The sequence below is a fragment of the Protomyctophum bolini genome (assembly GCF_963924005.1).
Source record: "Protomyctophum bolini genome assembly, chromosome: 17".
NCBI lineage: Eukaryota > Metazoa > Chordata > Actinopteri > Myctophiformes > Myctophidae > Protomyctophum > Protomyctophum bolini.
The window spans coordinates 11,837,851-11,857,817 of record NC_137878.1 but is presented as its reverse complement, the minus strand read 5'-3'; the positions used below and the strand labels follow the sequence as shown (position 1 = coordinate 11,857,817).

Below are 19,967 nucleotides of genomic sequence, written 5' to 3'. Positions count from 1 at the left end.
TTTGCATGTACAGTCTAGCCTATTATGCATCATTAAATGTAATCACATTTCTTTTTAGAATCACAACTTTAGGCTTAATGTAATTCCCTATACATTTAATTTATCCCATCTATTTTTATCCATGTCGTCATGGTTCGTCCCACAGAGTGTAAGGCAAATGTGTTAGTAAGGGTAGCAAGCTTGATACGTTTGTATAGCCTTTCATATAAAGCTTTTAAAACCAAATTAAATGGTTGGGGCTTTGTTTTCAGTCTCTTTTGGGTACATGAAACCATTGTCGCCACATGGGGGCAGCATCAGGCCTCGCTCGTACGCAGCCAGGCCTATGACAAGCCCAATATAGTACATTGGTCATTCGAAAATAGCCGATTTACAAGCTCCCATGGGATCTTGTAGATTGGACATTTAATGTGATGCAGTGTAGGTATGGACTTGTGACCAATTTCAAAGAGATCTTAAAGTGAAATATATATAAAAACTACCCCAAAGCACCTCAACTATACAGGAAAAAAGAAAGTTCAAGCACATGCAAACAGTGAATTACCCGTTTCTGCACATCAGGTGGAAAGCTCATATGTCCCAAACTTGCAGATTCAAAGCATATAGCTAAAGTGAGCAGAATGTACTTAAGGGGAAGATCTACAAGCTCAGTGTTGTGACACATTTTGAGCTTGTTGAATGACTTTTGGCACCTAGTATGATCAAGCAGCACTTGCCACCTGCCCAGTGGCAAAACTACAATGGTATTGTGCTCGACTGACCAGTAAACTGGCCCGACCAATGAGAATTGTGCAATGAATCTAGAACTAGATACATGAAAGTTTCACATTTTGAAATATAAAACTTATCCATGACAATGGAATTTTCTGAGCAGGATCTGTGCAAGGTATGATTTGTGAACAAGAGTTTGGTAAAGACCAACGGATCAACAGTAGTGGGCTAGTGGCTGAGAATTTGGTTTGATTGTGATTTGAGCTCAAATAAGCTACAAAAAGGATGTATGAAAACGTTTTATTATTTGAATCAAACAAAAAACACTAAAATGCTAGAAATTAAAATAATGCATTAAAACAGTTAACACGGAACATGAAAAATGGAAAAAGCCAAATGCTTTAATTCTGATGACGTAGCGGCAATTTGGACCTCGGAGTTAGCGTTTCAGTCTTAGCAGGGACTCTCTTCTTCTTCCGTTGCTGGGATGCCTGAAAGGAAAAGGGGGAGATTACTGAAATGAAGCTATAAATTCAGCATTGAATGCAGTCATCCTGAGGTTAATCAGGATAACATTTACAAATACCCACAACCTCTAAAGACAACTTTTGATGGTAGTTTCTCAAACTTCAATTTCAAGGACCCCCACAAAACGTGTACAAGATTTGGTTCCATTTGTACACTCAGTTAGAGACTTGGGGCTCCATTTGTCACCGCTAAACCCCTTATCCATAAACCTTTGCCTTTTACCATTTTGCAAAACAAATTTGAATAGTTAAAATGGCCCTACAAGCTCACAATGTAGATTGGCTAGTTGAGCATTGAAAAATGTTTTGCAAAATAGTAAAAAAAAAAAAAGGGCAAAGAAATGTAGAGATAAGGGGTTTAGCGGTGACGAAAATAGAGCCCCTAAGGTATATTCAGACTACAGTTTTAGCTGATAAGGTGACCACCAAATACTAGAACAAAGCTGTGGTGGCAAGTGCTTCACCACTCATCCAAACACGCCTGCTTTTACCCACCACCGTTTCAGCTCACCGCATCACCTAAAACTGTAGTATGAATATGCCCTCATGGTCCATTTGAAATCAGGAAGGGTCCATGGCCTGGACCCAAGAGGGTCTCAGGTTGAGATTAAAATGTTCGACAACCACTGCACAGAATAATCTTAACGGTTGGTACTACCCACCTTGAAGAAGGGTCCACGGTTGTCGTTGCTGCAGACCAAGTTCTCATCGTTCTCGAACGATTCCGCCGAGACTTCAAGCAAATCCTAGACACCACATTCGATCATTAGAATGCTACCTAGAAGCCAAGGACTATTCCATTTCAGAAGTTCATATATATGCACACAATAAAACACTAAGTTTCTCTGAAACTTAGCCCCCTCCCCCCATCAGTCAACAGTAGATGTTTGTGAGTCCAAGATGGCCAACATGGAATTTGAAGTTACTGAAAACTATCGTGGTAGATGACCAAAATGACAAATGAAAAACCCGTTAACTGCCAATTGTAGGAAGTAATGGGCGATCTAGAGCTCAGAGACACTGGATGATGATTTTGAGATGGGGTCCTTAGCCAAAAACACAACCACTGACATAACATACATTTTAAAGAAAACTGTTCTGCCCTACATAGCCAGAGTGCAGTGACTGCCAGGTAGGTCAAATTAGCCTGCGTGTCCAAAGAGGACGTAACTGCATTTTGGCTTTGTAGGGCAGTCAGTTGGCCTCAGGTCTTAATGGGTTGAAGCGTTTACCTGCTCTACTCTGTGTTGTTCAGCCTCCAGCTCTCGTTCTACCTCCAGTGCGTCAGTCGCGGCCTGCAGTTCAATGGTGGCCTGCAGTTCCTCCTGTTGGAGATGCAGGCTCTCCAGTAGCTCAGAGCGCCTGCGAGACTTGACAAGCTCCCTGGGGTACTCAAACTCCCTTCGCTGAGGAGTCATACCTGGAGGACCACAGAGGTTTTGGGGGATCCGTCAGTAAAGGGCCATCACGTTTTGTGAAATGTATTTTTGCCCCATTAAAAACAGGGAAAGCATCAGTGTAATTTTTTTGCCATTAAAAGAAAAGAAAAAAAGCAGATACAGTACAAGCTTACTGTGCATCACTTTGTGCTGCAAGCATGTACATTTGCCAATTTGAAACATAGCAATGTACTAATAATATGAATACTGTAGTCAAACCTGCAATGTGGGCTTGTCAACATGTCTTTGTTGGTTCTTACCAGTAGGGACGTCCTGTCGCAGCTCCTGGTGGAAGTGGTGGAGCAGCTCTTGGGCGCTCTCCACGTGGCTCTGGAGGTCAGCGTGCTGCTGGTCAAACACAGCCTGGTCCTGGGAGACCCGTGTCTGGAGTGAACGCACCGTCTGGGTCACCTTCTCCTGCTGCCCCGTCAGCTGGGCCCTGGTGTCTGGGAGCAATGTGTTGGAATGGCTCTCCACACGCTGAAAGAAACCATACAAATTAGTCCAGTACCTGCCTGTAGACCTTCTCGCAATTTGGTGTTGGGGGAATTTCTCACTTGAACTGAGTCAATGGGTCCCTAGACATGAAAAATCAACGAGGTGCTCGTCCGCCATAGTGCCACGAATGGCGTAATGGCCACATCAAAAATGGCCGCCATCGGCTATGATGAAAATCCAACCTTTTTGTTTTTTAGTGTTTAAACACATGTAATACATTAATTTTGACTAATTGTGTTGTGTGGAATTCATTTCTGATATTGTTTTGATGATTTGGGGTGATTTTGACCTTGAAAGGTCATAGTCAAGGTAATTTTGCTATTCCACAGACCTTGGCCATAACTTGTCCATTTTTAGGAGTAAGAACAGGAATACAATAAGTCTATTTCAACTAAATCTGACTCTTAAAATTAATTTCTGATATTGTTTTGACCATTATCATCCTGTCATTTAATTATTGATGTTAATGTCTTTTTTCAATAATTCGATTATGATTCTTTAGTCGCTTTTATTATATATTTTCTTGATTTGTTTTCTTTACATAAACAAAATACATGGGCATGAGAAAAACAACAACAGCACCATATGTGCTGTGTGAATAAGCCCATTGTACAAAAGACTGTCCATGGCCCAAATGAGCCAATTCATTGCTATGCTATTGCCAGCCTAAGCTTGATTTGGGAAATCCCCCACACCTGCAATTTGATTAGCTAGTCAGACCACTTCTCACAGTCATTTTGCACTCTTCAGTCATTCTCCACAGACTTAACAGAAGCAGGTCCAAAGCAATTATTTCTTTCAGTTGTTGCCATAGAACATTTAACTTTGGTCACATATGGCAGAGCATGGCTAAATCCATGGTCATGTATTATCTGTCAAAATAATTAATTCAGGGACTACATAAATATTGTCAAAACATTTCTCCCATGCTGAAGTGAAGTGAGTCTCTTATTTTTCTCAGGTGTTTCTAAACTCTTCATCTCACATTTTTACTTCACACATATTGATCACCATGGAACACTCTAAAATACCCTCAAGCACAAATTTGGTTGTTTCAATGGCAGAGGATGAGGTATATAATCCAACGGTATGCATTATCTGTCAAGAAGATAACAAAGTGCCTGTAACCAGTGAAAAGACTGGACGTAAGAGAATCAAACAAGCGGCTAAAATCCGTAACGATATAGTTGCAAAGCGGATCAAAATTGTGATGGGGGATAATGTGGAGGATGATAATAGCATGTTTTTTTACCACAATACAAACACATGCTACAAGACATACACACATTCTGGAAAACTTAAATCAATTGAGATGAAAAGTGACGAAGAATGTAATTTTTGTGAGACTAAAGAGGAGGCTTCCACAAGCATTAAATTCAGGACAACTCTACGGAATAGTATTACACCATGTGCACCTCCAAGCTGTGACAAGGATCCAAAAACATTGCCGTGTGTTATATGTGGATTCATGGAACACAAAAAATGTCGTGACAAATATCGAATTTGCGAGTATGATAGTGCGAAGAAACTCATTGATGCTGCAAAGCACAACCAAGATGCAGTTTTTACAAGAATTGCAGACCGGCTGAAGGATGACGAGGATAGTTCAGTTAAATCAGTCATCGCAGCCGACTTACTTTGCCACAATCTCTGTCGCCAGAATTACATGCGAATATATGAACGTGGAATAAAAGCCCAACCACTAGAGAAACTCACTATCAGCAACATGAAGCGTGTGCTGTTCACTCGTGCTCTCCCATATATTGACACACTTTTGGCAAAGGGAGAGTGTTGCACTATGACTGATATTGTAGAGTTTGCATTGAGCCTCTTGGAAGAAGGCGAGGTGCTTCCAAGTACCTTCCAGACCCGTGATATGAAACAGCTGATCCTCGATCACTATGGAGAATTGGTCACAATGGCTCAAAACAAGTCTGAATCTGACATTTTCTTTTCATCCGACATCAATGCTGCTGACTTGGCCATCAAGCTGAAGAATCAGGACATAATGAAAGAAGCAGGCATCAAGTTGAGAGAAGCACTATTAGACATTGATTTTGGTCTGCAAGACAGCTTCTGTGACAGTACTGACTTGAAGGCATCATGGGAGAAAACAATGATGCCAGCACCTCTTCTTACATTCTTAGCAGCTTTGTTCAAGGTCCCCAAGCACAAGCTCTTCCGTAGCACTGCAAGAGACCTAGAGGAGCTTCTCCAGCCACTACATGAGGAAGAAAATCAGCTAGCAGAGGAACTGTTGCCACCACAGAAACAGCCCACTCATGGAGAAGAGCCTCATCAGGAAGAGGAGGTGAACTGGGTGAGAGATTGCAAGAGTACACAGCTGCACTGTCTCTTCCAAATACTTGTGTATAACATTCATAGTGGAATGAAGCGAACGCCATTGCATATGATGCTTGGCCATGCCCTTTATGAAAGAGATCGCAGCAAGAGCCTTCTCACAGCCTTCAACAGGATCGGTTCATGTTCGAGCTACCAGACCATCAGATCTGCCCGAAGTCTTCTTGCTAGCTATGCTGTGAAATGCTCTGAAGATGGAGAGACACCCATACCAAGTACTTTTACAAGGGAGGATTATACTATGGCAGGCATGGACAACTCGGATTATGCTGATAAATCATCACTCTCTGGCACAGAGAGTTCACACTACGCAGCATTAGTACTGTTCCAAGACGCCACAGTGAGCAGACCCCTTCATAAGCCTCCAGTGTCAAGCACAGGAATATGCCATGCTGATCAAATTTTGCGGAAAAAGTTGCCATGTCAAGAGGTACCTCCCCATGCCAAGCCCGTAGTTCGACCTGTCCTGCCACCAGACATGCTGCTGCACCCTGAAAACAAGCAAGCAACATTACTCAACATGCAAACTGCCCGAAGTGTATCTGCAAAGCGAGAATTCTTGATCAGTTTGATCCGCTGTGGTGCATTAGCACAAGACCCTCTGATATGGGCTGCTGTGCACACACTTGTCTCATCTGCTGTGGTGCCAATGATGCGTGTTGGCTTCCTCCCCGTCATACCAAGACCCATAACTGAGCGTGCTACCGTCAGGCATTGTCTCACCAACTTCCAGAGTGTTCGCAGGCAACTAAATCAGACATCAATGGCGATATGGTGTGATGAAGGTGTGTTCGCCCCAGCTGTAGATATTTACCTGCATGAGACAGAACAGTTCAAGGATCTTTTCCTCTGCATGGGCCCTTTCCATTGGACTCGTGTTCTGCTCAGATGCCAAGGAAAGCTGCTTCGAGGTTCTGGCCCGGATGACGCACTGGTTGAGTGTGCCGTGTTCGGACCTGGTGTGATAGAGTCAGTGTTAAACGGCAGCCATTATGTCCGGGCTCTAACTGGGATGCTGATTGTGGAGGATGTGATCAGGTCGCTCCAGTGGGAGATGTTCTGGCACCACAAGGACAAAGCTGCATATCCAGTACTAGCACAGTTAGAGGCACTGCACACTACGCTAGCTGCAAACCAAAGTTGCCCAGAGCAGTTTGAGGCCCTAATTGGACAAGTGGAGAAGTTGAATCAGGACTTTCTGGAGTTTGTAAAGGAGTGTGAGGCCAAGTCAGAGCTCTGCCAATTCTTTGGAGTTTGGCTGGAGATGGTGGCTGTCATCAAGAATGCTGTAGTCTCCGAAAGAGAAGGAAACTGGAATCTGCATGTGGCTACTGTCGAGGACTCTATACCAATCTTTACAGAATGTGACTCCATAAACTACCTGCGTCATGGCTCATGGTATCTTGAACAAATCAAGGTGCTAGAGTTCACACATCCTGAGCTCTACCGGCGCTTCTCTATAGGCCAGTGGGTTGTTCAGGATCGCCCAGGCTGGTTCTGTGCTGTAGGAGGTGACATGAAGGTTGAGCAGACCATTCAGCGAGTGTCGAAGGGTCCAGGGGGTCACTATGTAGTAGGAGCCACACGCAATGCAAATTCTGTAGCAGAGTTCGAGCTCCTGTTCCACGAGATTGGGTCAATCACCAATGTCCTCAACCTTCTCACAAATAACCACACCATGCAACACACAGAATGCCATCTGCAGCATGCACTAAGCACCACTCGCCGCCTTACTTTCAACCGGAATGTTGTGAAGCTGCTGGACTTTGTGCGAGAGCGTCAAAATCCATATTCAATGATGGTCAATGTGCCTGTGCCACTGCACAATCTGCTCACAAAGCAGGCTGTTGACCGAGGGGTCGCTCCACGCTTGCTCAACTGTCTCAAAAATGGGAAGACTGTCTACTGCTCATATAGACAGGAGAGGTTAGTGGAGAAGACCAAGAAAATGAGCACAACAATACCAAAGCGGAAGCTACCTCAGTTCAATGAGCAACCACATAAACCACCAACAACCATTCTGAAGGAGCAGAAGTTGGTCTCATCCAAAGACATGGCTGAGGCACATAGGAGTATGGACATTGCTAAGGAGCGGGGCATGGACATCAGACAGATACTTACTCATGATGTGCTCTCAGCATCTCCCTTGTTTGATGGTGACCTTCCAGCTCATGTCAACAAGTCAAAACTTGTCAGTGAGATTGAGCCTGAACTTGACCTCTCGCAATGGAGCCCAAAGTCTACTCTTGCCACTCATGTTGTGGTAGACTTCATGTCGAAAATGCGACAGATGCCACTAGCCCAATTCCCCACTTTAGGTGCTGTCATCAATACCATCATCAGGTCAACATCCTCCCTTTGCCAAGAGCCAGAGTGCATCCATATGATACTCGATTCTTACATTGAGATGTCTCTGAAAGAAGGGGAGCGCATGCGCCGCACAGACTCAAGAACAGGAATTGACATTGTTGGCATGAACAGAGACACACCTATCCCTCAGCAACTTGACAAATTCTGGGCGTCTGAGAAAAACAAGCGGAATCTCCAGCTGCTAGTTCGGGATATGGTGTGCAATCAAGCCTGTGGCAATGCTACCATCATTGTCAGCTCTGTTGTCTGTGATGATGAGGTGCTCCCAGCGAAAGGGGCTGGTGGTGAAGAGATCCCAGACCTCTTGAACTGGATTGAGGAGGCTGACACCAGATTGGTGGTGCATGTGGAGTGGGCTGTTCGTGTGAAGCAGAGCAAGAGAGTTGTCATCGTCTCCAATGATACAGACACCTTCGCATTACTGCTATACTATACCCCATACTTACAATCACTGGGGTTGAAGGAGATCTGGCAGCAGTATGGCACTGGTGAGAAGCGGCGCATGCTTCCACTGCATCAAGCAGTCTCTCGTCTTGGAGCACAACTAGCCAAGACAGTGATCAAGGCACATATCCTGACTGGAGAAGACTGCATGAGCAAGGTGGGGACCAAACATGCAGCTATGGCTTCTGAACCAGTTCAATATTTAACAAACTTTGGCGAGTCAGACACCTTAACAGAACAAGATGCAGCGTTGGCAGAGAAGTACTTGGTGCGTGTCTGGGCAGGGGCCAGGTCAAGTACAACTGCTGAGACGTTTGATGACCTCAGGGTGGAAAGCTATACCAGTGCCAGAGCTGGAATTGATGCTCTCCCTCCCACAAGTATTGTGATCAGAGGTCACATCCAACGAGGTGCTTTCCTGGTGCATAGGGCTTGCCACCTGCTTACGACAGCCAAGGAACCAGAGGAAAGACTAGAGCCAATGAAACATGGATGGGAGGAGCACTTTGGCACACTCCTGCCATCAAAATGTCTGAAGCCCTTGCCACCCAGTTTGCTCTCAGTATGCAAGTGTGCAGGTAAGTGTGACACTCGGCGATGTGGCTGCCGTGCTGCTGGAGTTCCGTGCATCATATTCTGCCATGGAAAACTGGACAATCCCTCATGTAAAAACCCATCACACTAACCTGCATGCACACATAGATGGTGCACTGTAAAAAAATAAAAAAAATAAACAAAAAAAATAAATAAAATAAAATAAACAACAACAAAAAAACAAAAAAAAAAAGGGGGAGAAGACGACAGCCTCCACGTGGCCTCCCCTGCAAGTAACAAGAGATGGTGAAAGACCAGCTTGTGAAACCAATGTCATCGTCAAGCTGGCAGACCAAGGCATAAGATGTTGGAGGGTTGAGAGTCCACGCCAGGACGGGTGTCCATCCTGACAACCGACAACTCCTAAAAATGGCCAGGTTATGGCCACGGTCTTCGTTATAGCAAAATGACCTTGACCGTTCAAGGTCAAAATCACCCCAAATCATCAAAACAATATCAGAAATGAATTCCACACAACACAATTAGTCAAAATGGAGGTATTACATGTGTTTAAACACTAAAAAACAAAAAGGTTGGATTTTCATCATAGCCGATGGCGGCCATTTTTGATGTGGCCATTACGCCATTCGTGGCACTATGGCGGACGAGCACCTCGTTGATTTTTCATGTCTAGGGACCCATTGACTCAGTTCAAGTGAGAAATTCCCCCAACACCAAATTGCGAGAAGGTCTACAGGCAGGTACTGGACTAAATGTTAAGGCGTCAGTCTACATATAGGCAACCAGAACCAGTTGAAGAAATTGAAGTTTTGATTTTATGGAATTTCTGAAAGCGCAGTAAGCTTTGAGAATTCAAAGGGCAGGAGACCATTCCCCCCCTAGATCAGTGGTTATCAAACCTAACTTCAAGGACCCAGAAGTCAGTGAGTGAAATGGTAAGGGTCCATTTGCCTTGTACACTCAGGGTTAGACCTGCAAGGGTCCATTTGGAAACCCCACCTTGAGAACCACTGTCCTAGATTAGTTTATACACTGGTACAGGAAGGGTACTCTGTATCGACCGATATTAAAAATGTTCTGTTATGTCATCCCCCCCCACTTGCATGTCAACCTGTGATCAAGAGATCATTACAGGTTACAGACGACGTGTCGCAGGGCCAAACCACATGTCTCATCTGCTTTGTCATTTTACCTCTTGGAGTGCCAGATTGGCAGCAGAGTTCTGCCCAAGGAGGGCCATCTGTTCTTGGGCTTGGTTTTGGACCCTCTCCTGAGCTCTGGAGCAGTGATTGCCGTTGCGTTCTCCGAGACCTGTTGGGGTGCACAGGCACGACAGAAGTGAACAAACACTAGAATGAAGTAAAGTAAAGCCATTCCGTCTTTTTGTTATGTGTCATATAGCCTATAGCTCTATTCATTGCTATAGTGAGTCTATCTCTGGCACTTTAAAGAGAAAATGTATGTTTAGGTCAGGATATGAATTTTATCCAATCAGATAACTCTAGGGAAAATAAACGCCATTAAATTGAAACTGATAAGTCTCTCCCCTTTCAAGATGAAATTGGCAACTTAATTCCCACTGAATTTAGTATTCTAAATTGTTCACATACTGCCCTACTTGATCATACTACAGCATCACACAAGCAAAGCATCAAAAACTGTTTGAACTTGTATGTCAGCTACTTTTCTGAATCTATAACAGGACATGAGGTTTCCACCCGGCAGATATATAGAAACATACATTTAGTTATTTCCAGAAAGCATATGTAGGATTTAGGAGTTAATTTCTTTATCGGACTGAGGTATAAAAACTATAAATGGTTACGATGAGCACACCAGTCAAAAGTCCTACCAGTGAGGGAGCGGTGCAGGAGTGAGCAGTAGCCGGTACTCTCCTCCAGGGCCTCGTCAGACACCTGGGCAGTGCAGCGGATAGCGTTGGCCAGGGAGGAGACGGTGGAGGACAGGTCGTCTGCCTGGACCGCTACGCTCTTCTCCGCTTCACTGCAACATCTGGACAGAGAGGGTCGATTGCGTTTGGATTGATAATAAGCATGGCATCCAGTGGTTGCCAAACATTTACAGCTCAAGACAAGACTCAAGAAGTCTTCCCGGGACCAAAGAGTGAAAATGGCCATCAACAGGCTCACAAACGAAGCATGTGAGCTTTTAGATCTGCCTTGAGTTTTTTTTTAATTAATTTATGGAAATATTTAAACTAGATGAAATTGCTGTAATAGATGAAAAGTTGTGATTATCATTTGTTGAATAATCATTTTGTACATCTTTTGGAAAAAAAAAGGGAAAAGGTTGCTCATTTCAATATATTTCCAGGAATTTCATGACCGTGGAAACCCCGTGTAGTGCGATTGTATGGTTGGAGTGAAGGTAGTGGTCTACTCACGTTGAAATTGCTTCCTTCATGCTTAGCACAGGTGTCTGTAGAGCTCTGCTGGCTGTAGCCAGACCCCCAAAGCGGGTCTTGTTGTTAATAGCCATCAGGCTGAGCTGGCTTTGGAGACAGTGGATCATTTGATCCATCTCCTGTTGGTAGCAGAACAAGGGCTTCATTTACAAATAGATACCAATACCAGTTTCTTTCCCGATAACTAGTCCCATAACTTGCATATCGGTTAGGCTTACGATTAGGAAAATATTCAGTTTGGAGTTATGTAGAGGTTAAGTTTAGGGGTTGGGGTTTGAGTAATGCCCGATTTAACTTGGCTGTAGACCGGTGTTGGGCGCCTTTAGAGTAAAAAAGGCTCAAAAAGGCATTCATAGAAAATGAGTTAGGTTAAAAAAAAGGGGGCATTAGAAAATGTGTGTGGCATACCTGCTGTTGGGTTTCTGACTCTTGTTGGATCCGTTGAGACAGACTGTCATGTTCGGCCTCCAATGAACAGAGAGCATCCAGGGAGGATGTCCTCAGCTCAGCCAGTGCCTGAACATGACTGGTCAGAAACATATTGACCTCCTTCATTGCCTCCACCTGATTGGATGACAGGGAGTAAAGCCAGACATCAAGTGAGTGCAGTAATCACTGTGCATTTAGTAAATATAATAGCTCAGTGGTTCTCAAAGTAGGGTTTGGGGACCCAGAGGAGTGGGGTTCTACAGTCAGCCAAATGATTTAGCTGTTGTATGGCCAATTAAAATGCGATGGACCAATTGAATGTTCTCAAAATCCACTACTTTAATGTAACTATTATGGTGCTGCCGAATCTTTTAGAATAAAGGCGCTACAGTGCCAAGCAGATAATATTTTATTGGGATAACGGCTGCCTTCCCTCTAGGCAAAAAGAAAATACATGAAGCTAAATCCATTCCATTACTACAATGCGCCAGTAAGTGAACTCTTTAGACTCGTTAACATTGTGAGGTGGTGCATGATGCAGTCAGAAATTAGTCTAGTCATAAGCGTTTGAATCAATCTGCACAGAGGCAGCGTAGATTCCATAAAGTAAATTGTGCGCTCAGGCAAGCGAAACAGGTCGGGAGCAAGCGGCTGCAGTTTACCCCCTAAAAAAAAGATATATTTTAGTGTTCCCATTTTATTGATTAAAAAAAAGACCTTAAGACATCGCCACACACCCCGCGGTTTTATTTGATAAAATGTGGACACGTCCTGGGCATCAGAATTGTTAAGACCAATCCTGTATGGTGATCCCTAAAAGACAAAAAAAGTCCATAGCAAAATACATTCTTCAATTTGGGGGTGCTTGACATGAAGTTTAAGAACCACTGACACATTGGTAAATGTAATTGCATCATACGGACCTTGTCAGCCTGGGCTCTGTGGTCTTCCACGGTCTTCCTCATGGCCTCATTCAGCATTCTGATGGCTGCCACACTAGGAAGAAGGGAGCCGGCAAGAGCCTCCTGAAGGTCCTGCTTGAACTCCTCCTAATACACACAGCAGATATGAAGACCAACTTCCAAGAAATTACACTAGACCATCTACATTCTACATGGTCACAAACGCATCACGACGTGTTTATGAGCTGCCTTCTGTCAAAATGGTGATTAATGGCGACGATTAAGGTCCTCACCTGCAGCTCCAGCAGGCCTTCTCTGTTCTGCAGACACAGCGCCTCCTGCTGGTGGACTTTGTCCTGGAAACCAGCCACACCCTGGGCCACCAGCTGTGTGACTCCTCCCATGAAGGACTCCATGGTGGCCACAGCGGTACGCATCGCCTCCTCGTTGAACGACAGCACTGCGTCTATGGAGGGATGATGGGTTAAAGCTAAATAAAACCTCATGACTGGCCAGGTCCTAAAGTGCGATTTGTGAGTCAGTGGGGGAAGCAGCCCCCATGCACAATAGCAGCTTCCTAAATTACAGCATGTACAATTATGTGTTCCTGCCATCTACATAGTGCTAACCAAGTGAAGAAATCACAGGCCTTGGATATTCTGCACAATGAGTACTTTTAGTACACTTGGATGCCAATACCTTTACTCAAGTACATTGTTTTCGGCTATACTTTTAACAGAGGGAGCATTGCTAAAATATTGCAGAAGTAAAACATTATTCCACCGCTTTAAACTCACCCATGGAAGAGGTGTAGCTGGCCAGCGTGCTGCGGTGCTTGGATGCCTGCTGGCAGACACTGCCCTCCATGTCACTGAGCACATGGTCCATCCTCTGGCTGAAACTTTGGTGGACAGTAGTGTTCTGTTGGTCCACCTGGAGTTTAAAAAGCAGACCGTTACTGGACTGCCTTACCTTAGCAACCCAATGAAATCAGTTACACTTTCTTGACTTAAATGCATGCTTGACGTTCCATCCACAGAACATGTATATATCGTCAGTCACCTTGTGTGTTCAGGAAATGGACAAAATAAGCGCATTTACCAATGTAGTTCTTAATCACAAGCTTGTTTACTTTTATTTGATTTATAAAACCCAGCGAAATCTTAATTATCCAGGCCACCGCTAATATACGATACTGGCTAATTTTGTCACTTGTGTATAGCCATTATTTTACAAAATATAGAATAAATGTTTGGTCCTACAGCAACGATATGAAGTAACAGAACGTGTGAAAGCAAAGAATTGAATAGCACCTTGTTCTTCCTGTCCAGCTTGTCATGGAGACCAGACACATGGCTGGTGCTGGTGTGGGCTGTATTCAGCAGCTGGAGATAAGACAACCCATCAGATTAAGGTAGTGATGACTAGTTCAGCTTCCTCACAGGGCAGGGTGCAATTAACCCGACAACCCATGGGGTTCTGCCCAACAGCAACAATATATTATTTTGTTTTAATCCTCACCTGGTCAGCAGTGCTATACAGCTTCTCCTGGGTGAAGGTTAGGTCAGAGCTGATGAACTGCTCCTCTGTTAGGTGTTGTGCGGTTTCCTCGAGGGCCTTTGTGGTCTCATCTAGCCTGTAAACAGAAAACCAGGACACTTATTACTTTCAAGAACTGCATCCCTCCCACCACCACTCTGGTCAGCTTCTTTTTGAACTAAGGTGGTGCACATGTGTAGTAAATAGTTGTAATGAACCTGTGGTCTCGCTCTTCCAGCTGGACAGTGCGCTGCTCCAGTTGGCTCTGGCTGTCGGTGAAGAGCTCCATCACCTGGGGAGAGGAAATGGACCCAATGAGTGGCTATAGCATTGACACAAGGAGAACGTTCATGGTCTGGGCAATTAAATGAGAAAAGACAGGAGTAGATCAATATAGATTCTGTCCAAATAAATACACATGTCAAAAAGCCTTGTATTCATTGTTTTGTTTTCACTGAAAGCAAATAATTTGATGGTATGGGGTTGGAGATTAGACTCACATTGACCCAGTCATCAAATTATTGACTTGGAGATGAGACAAACTGTGAATTCAAGTCTGGTGTGTATAAAAGTTTGAATATGCACTTACAAATGCCAGCTGATTACAGTAGTTGGGCAAGTAATATGTTGCGTTAAGATTCCTAGTTAATCAACTTGTGGTGCAAAACTGTAACATGCCTTCTTCAGCTCCTCCTCTGCAGCAGAGATCTTTTCCAAATATACAGCTATAGTCCCGTCCTGGGAGGTGATCTGCTCTGTCATGTGGCTGTAACACAAGGAGTAAAAATATGAAATGGGGGGGGGGGGGGGGGGTGTAAATTGAGCTACAAAGTCATCAGGAATGGTGAAAAGGGCAGAAGTTGCATTAAATATTTTTCACACGTTTGGATAGGCATCCAATGTTGTATTCCCCCAGTGCCATACCTGTAGTTCTCAGTGGACAAGTACACCCCATTCTTGTCTCGAGCGGCAGTCAGGTCACGCTTCAAGCGCTCAATTTCCTCGGTGTATTCCTTGAGTGGGGGCAAGAATGGAGTCCACATATAAGATGACTGACATTCAGCTTTGTGCGTTTGTCAAAAACAGATGGTGAATCTGTACAGTCTACTACAGTGTATAGTTTTAAAGGTAAGACAACTTTGGTAGAAGTTTGGGTTGTGTAGTTACCTAGCCATGATGAAACTCCAATGTGGACAAGTCAAAATTGCTCCAGTGATTAGAAGTTGATAATTTAAAATATGCTCCTCATTGACTTACATTGCATGCTGAAACAGCTCTCAAAGTCACTCTTTTAGTACATACCAAACAAGTTTATGCAGACAATTATAGATCACCAAAAGAAAATGTATAACTGTTGATTTTGCCTTTTTTTTATTAAAACCCAGACTGGATCTGGAACATCAAAACATTTTCATAAAAATGTTAACTTCCTGTTTTTTACCATGTTGTCTAAATCAACTTTGTGTTTGTTGATTTACTAAAAGTGTGATTTTGAGAGCCGTTTCAGCATATGAGGAGCATATTTTGAATCATTGGAGCATTTTTCTTGTCCACATTTGGAGTTACATCACGGCAGGGTAACAACTTTGTTTTTTTCAACCAAGGGTCATGTTTTAGGTTCTTATTAGAGAAAGTAAAAGATGAGTGTTAATTTGTTCATTTGCTTCTTTCGTTTTAGCGATTTTAGCAATTTTTTACAGGGGGCGGGGGCATTTGAAGATTTTACAAATTATAGCGATTATTTTTTTACCAGTCCTACTAGACTCCAGGAAATGACATCTGCCCACAAAAGATCACAGGATCTACTGAATGTGAAGGTAGAGTACTGGGGGGGGGGATGATACGGTGTGTCAAATAGGCTCAATATGTCAGTTTGACACGTCGCCCTTCACATTCAGTAGATCACTAGATCCCGTGATCTTGTGGCCAGATGTAATTTTATGAGGTCTAGTAAATAAATTAATCTCTCAAAAAAGAAATTAAGACTCATCTTTTACTTGCTCTATTAAAAAAAACATGAACCTTGGTTGAAAAAAACTGTTGTCCCAAGGCAAAATTCCTAACGTGACTTGTTTCTCCATGTACCTTTATGAGCGTTGACTTGGTCATCTTCTGGTTAATCTCTGGCTTATTCATGATGTTCTTGGCTCTGCTGGCGTACTCCAAGGTACTCAATGTCTCCTACACAGCACAGACAACGCAGCACCAACGTCAACATAGTCTAATCCATAAAAGGATTGAAACTTTTGAAAGGCATCAACCTTTCAATCCAGTAGCTACCTCTGTGTCTTATTAGTTTGCTATACATGTAAGCACATTATTTGAATATTTAGGTCAGGTTTTAGGAGTTTATACAATCAGTATTAAGTCTAAATGGGCTAAATTAACTGTAAATCTTATATTGGGACGCACACACAGATCCGACACACCACAGGTCTGACATACTGAAATCACCCGTCGTGCCGGACAATGAGTTTGTCAGACATGCTATATAATTTTTGACCAAATCACACAAATCGGGAAATAGTGTACAAAAATAAATTCTGATGAACACACCTCCAAGTTGCAGGAAGATGGAGACACCGTGGCGATGATCGACGTCTTGGTCCGTCCCCCTAGAGAGTCTTGAAGGATCCTCGTCAACTTCGACTCCCTGTAGAACATTAAGATCATGTCAGGAGAGTACCTTGGTAGTACCATTTACTAGTGCTGCAAACGAATATTCCATATTTGAAGGAATATTCAAATTCTATTAAAGAATAGACAAAGGTTCGAATTTTAAAAAAATGCTGTGAGAGCTCTCGCAAGACTGAGCCATTTAACGTTCAACGGCTGGTCTCACGAGATCACAGAATCGTCAGTCATGGGCAGAAGGGAGAAGTCTCCCCACAAGCTTTACTTAACGTACGACGGTGCCGTGCGTAAACACTATCCTAAAAACACCGGGAGACAATGAATTAAGCTAAAAAATTAGTTTTGCTGCGCACCTAAAGAACCACTGCCGTACAACACAACCACAGTTTACCTATAAGGGACGTGAGGTCTCTTCTCCACCAAGGCCGTGATCACTCTGCCGAGCGTCAGCAGAGACTGGTTTATGTTGCCTGCTTCACGGGCACGTTTGTCCTGTGCCCCCGAGCGGCCGATGTTTTCACTGCCCGCAAGATCAACCTAAAGACATGGGGACAGGTTGAGTTGTGGTCCACTGGAGCTCAGCAGGTCTCACTGAGCAAACAAGGCATTTACACATTTTTACAACTTTTAGTAGTGTTAGTTTACCAGGTTAAGCTTTCCAATCTTCACCAACTCTTCTCCTTCCAGGGTGATCTCCTTCATGATAATGGTGATTGAGAACACCGAGTGGGATCGACTTGAAAAGAAATGTTACCATGAATACAAACAAGGTAATTGAAGAGGCTTGCTAATACTAGTGTGTATATCATAAATGTATATATATTTATTTTTTCTGTTGAATACCTGGAATAGGCATTCATGAGTGTGGCAGCAGTCTTCCTCTTGGCAGAGCCTCTCTCAAGGATGGAATAAACTTCATTCTTATTGTGGACTGTGATCTCCTCCAGACCTTTAACGACCACGCCACGCTGACAAATACACAGCTAATTAGTCACTTACAAAAATAATAATAATCACCCATCATTTACTGACAGCATGCACATGGCTGCAAGGATGTTGACCCTTTAATAATTTTGGAAATATCCGATTGTCCCCTTACGCACGATGGTCGATCGTGGGGGAAAACCTGATCGGAGAACTTCTAGAATTTCACACAAACTACCAAGCTTTAGCACTCTATAGCCACAGTAAAACAGTACTTCAGAGACCGTTACCTTTTTGCCTGGGTCATCGAAGAGGTTGAGCTTTTCGCCAACATCATCTCCAGGACTCAGCAGGTCAAACAGCTCCTCGTTATAGATCTCCAGGAGGGACACTTTGACAGAGAACTCTGAGCCACTCTCCGACAGCTTTTCGAAGATCTGATGCAGCGTCCTGGGGATTATCCCAGCCAGTGGATCCTGAAATCAAACACAAGGTTGTGGAACACCAGTACGATGAGTTTTGCCCATTTGGCAGATATTAACTTAACTGCACCCAAATGAACATGATTGCACTGTGCACATGCATTTGTGTGACTGATTTAGTATCCATCAATGGAAAACTGAAAGCAGACAAAACCTCAGTCGAAAAGGAATATTTTGTTTTAATCACCATGTTCACTTCATTATGCAGCTTGTAACTGCCCGAACAATGCCCTGCAGTACTTTGGTTGTGTGAAAAAGTTGAAAAACTTACCTCCTCCCAAGTGACCTGCAGATCTGGGCTTCGTTCGCCTTCCATGGTGAAGGTTTTGCCGGTCCCAGTCTGTCCATAGCTGACCAATCACAACAAATATACATCAGCCACGGATCATGTACTGTGCCATTTTGAACAGTTAGTTAAATACTAATTATTTAACTAGTTAAATTAAATACTAAAATAAAGAATTTGGTTTAATTTGGATACGATGTTCAGAAAAGGGTAAAAAGTGGACATTTTAAACATGCGTCCATGGGCCAGCCGGAGGGAGTAATAATCACAATCCCATAACCCTAGACTAGGCAGGCGACAGCAACTGTTGGTTACTGCTGCACCACTACACATCCTCAAGTGGCTACAACACAAGTTTAGTGCAAATGCTTGCTTACGCAAAGACTGTGCAATTGTAGCCCATGATGACCTCATCAAGAATCGGGCACACTACACTCCGGTAGACGTCGATCTGTTTTGCTGCGGGACCAAAGACCTAAGAGACGATTGAGGGGAAACGTTGTAATGGAACAAACATTTGAAATGTGGAATCAGTTGTGCATGTATTTTTTTTTTTAAAGCCTGCTCACCATATCAAACGTGTAGGCCTTTCTGGCTGTTGCCCTGTCATTGACCCCACCAGACTTGACAATCACCTCCCTTCTGCTGGGCTCACAGTTGACTACATTGTGGGTGCCCTTGCTCTCTGCTGCACTGAAGGGCCTGAAAACACAAGGATAAGTGACTCAAGTTAGTGGCACAACATACACATTTACTTTAGTACTGTACTTTGCTTGAGCATTACCAATACATCTCAATGATCTCAGATCCAAATATTGTACTTTTACTCCACCTCATTTGACAGTCACAGCTGTAGTTACTATTCATTTTGTGGATTTGGATTACAAAACTAACATTATAGCCATTTCTTGAAAATATCAAATCTACAAGCTCACAATACATCGCGGCGCATTGTGAGCAGTCCCGTTAAAACACTGGGGTGAAAAAAAGAAAAAGAAGAAGTTTGAGACAACCGTTAATCTGCTTTGTTTTTGCGAAGCCTGTGCTGAAATTTACACGTAGGGCTCGTTCCCGATGTGAAAGTTAGATTCGGCGCGGCTGACAAAAAAAGATCAGATGTTTAAGTAAAAAAAAAGAATTTGGTTTAATTTGGATACGATGTTGACCATGGAAGTACAAATTGCCCTCAACGAAACTAAATTTTGCTAGCCCAGTAGCCCAGGACCAAGGCTATCGGAGATGTATTTTATAGAGTCTGAACCATATGAAATACATCCGACAGTAGGGCTTTCCGTGGTTTAGTGTAGCTTAGCTCGGGTCCGTTGCAAATGTAACGGCATATGGAGCTATGGACCAGAGCTAGGTGTAGTTTAGCAGCTTAAACACTACAAGCTCAACGCTATTTTGTAAGCATATTTGGGGATTGCTTGACCAACAAAGC

General features: G+C 43.5%; 1 protein-coding gene across 1 annotated transcript; it reads right to left on the bottom strand.

Moving 5' to 3' along the window:
- Window positions 1-994: 994 nt before the first annotated feature.
- On the bottom strand, window positions 995-18,584 carry LOC308331598 (kinesin-like protein KIF11). The gene is made up of 23 exons (XM_080787082.1): window positions 18,512-18,584; window positions 18,049-18,234; window positions 17,678-17,802; window positions 17,480-17,570; window positions 17,226-17,371; window positions 16,757-16,853; window positions 16,286-16,381; window positions 15,125-15,213; window positions 14,879-14,966; window positions 14,419-14,492; window positions 14,183-14,297; window positions 13,975-14,046; window positions 13,459-13,594; window positions 12,955-13,127; window positions 12,683-12,808; window positions 11,739-11,894; window positions 11,310-11,449; window positions 10,758-10,918; window positions 10,098-10,216; window positions 2,938-3,157; window positions 2,471-2,658; window positions 1,901-1,984; window positions 995-1,202 (listed from the first exon to the last, which is right to left on the bottom strand). The coding sequence occupies exons 1-23, from the start codon at window positions 18,554-18,556 to the stop codon at window positions 1,113-1,115; spliced, it is 2,817 nt and encodes a 938-aa protein (XP_080643208.1). The 5' UTR covers window positions 18,557-18,584; the 3' UTR covers window positions 995-1,112.
- Between the last annotated feature and the right edge of the window lie 1,383 nt (window positions 18,585-19,967).

Excerpts from the sequence above, each read along its gene's own strand:
- LOC308331598 (XM_080787082.1), bottom strand. The coding sequence starts at position 18,556 with ATGGAAGGCGAACGAAGCCCAGATCTGCAGGTCACTTGGGAGGAG. Across the intron at positions 14,967-15,124 it reads TTGTCCACTGAGAACTACAG|CCACATGACAGAGCAGATCA; the intron begins GTATGGCACTGG and ends CTTGTGTTACAG. Across the intron at positions 10,919-11,309 it reads ATGAAGGAAGCAATTTCAAC|ATGTTGCAGTGAAGCGGAGA; the intron begins GTGAGTAGACCA and ends CTCTCTGTCCAG.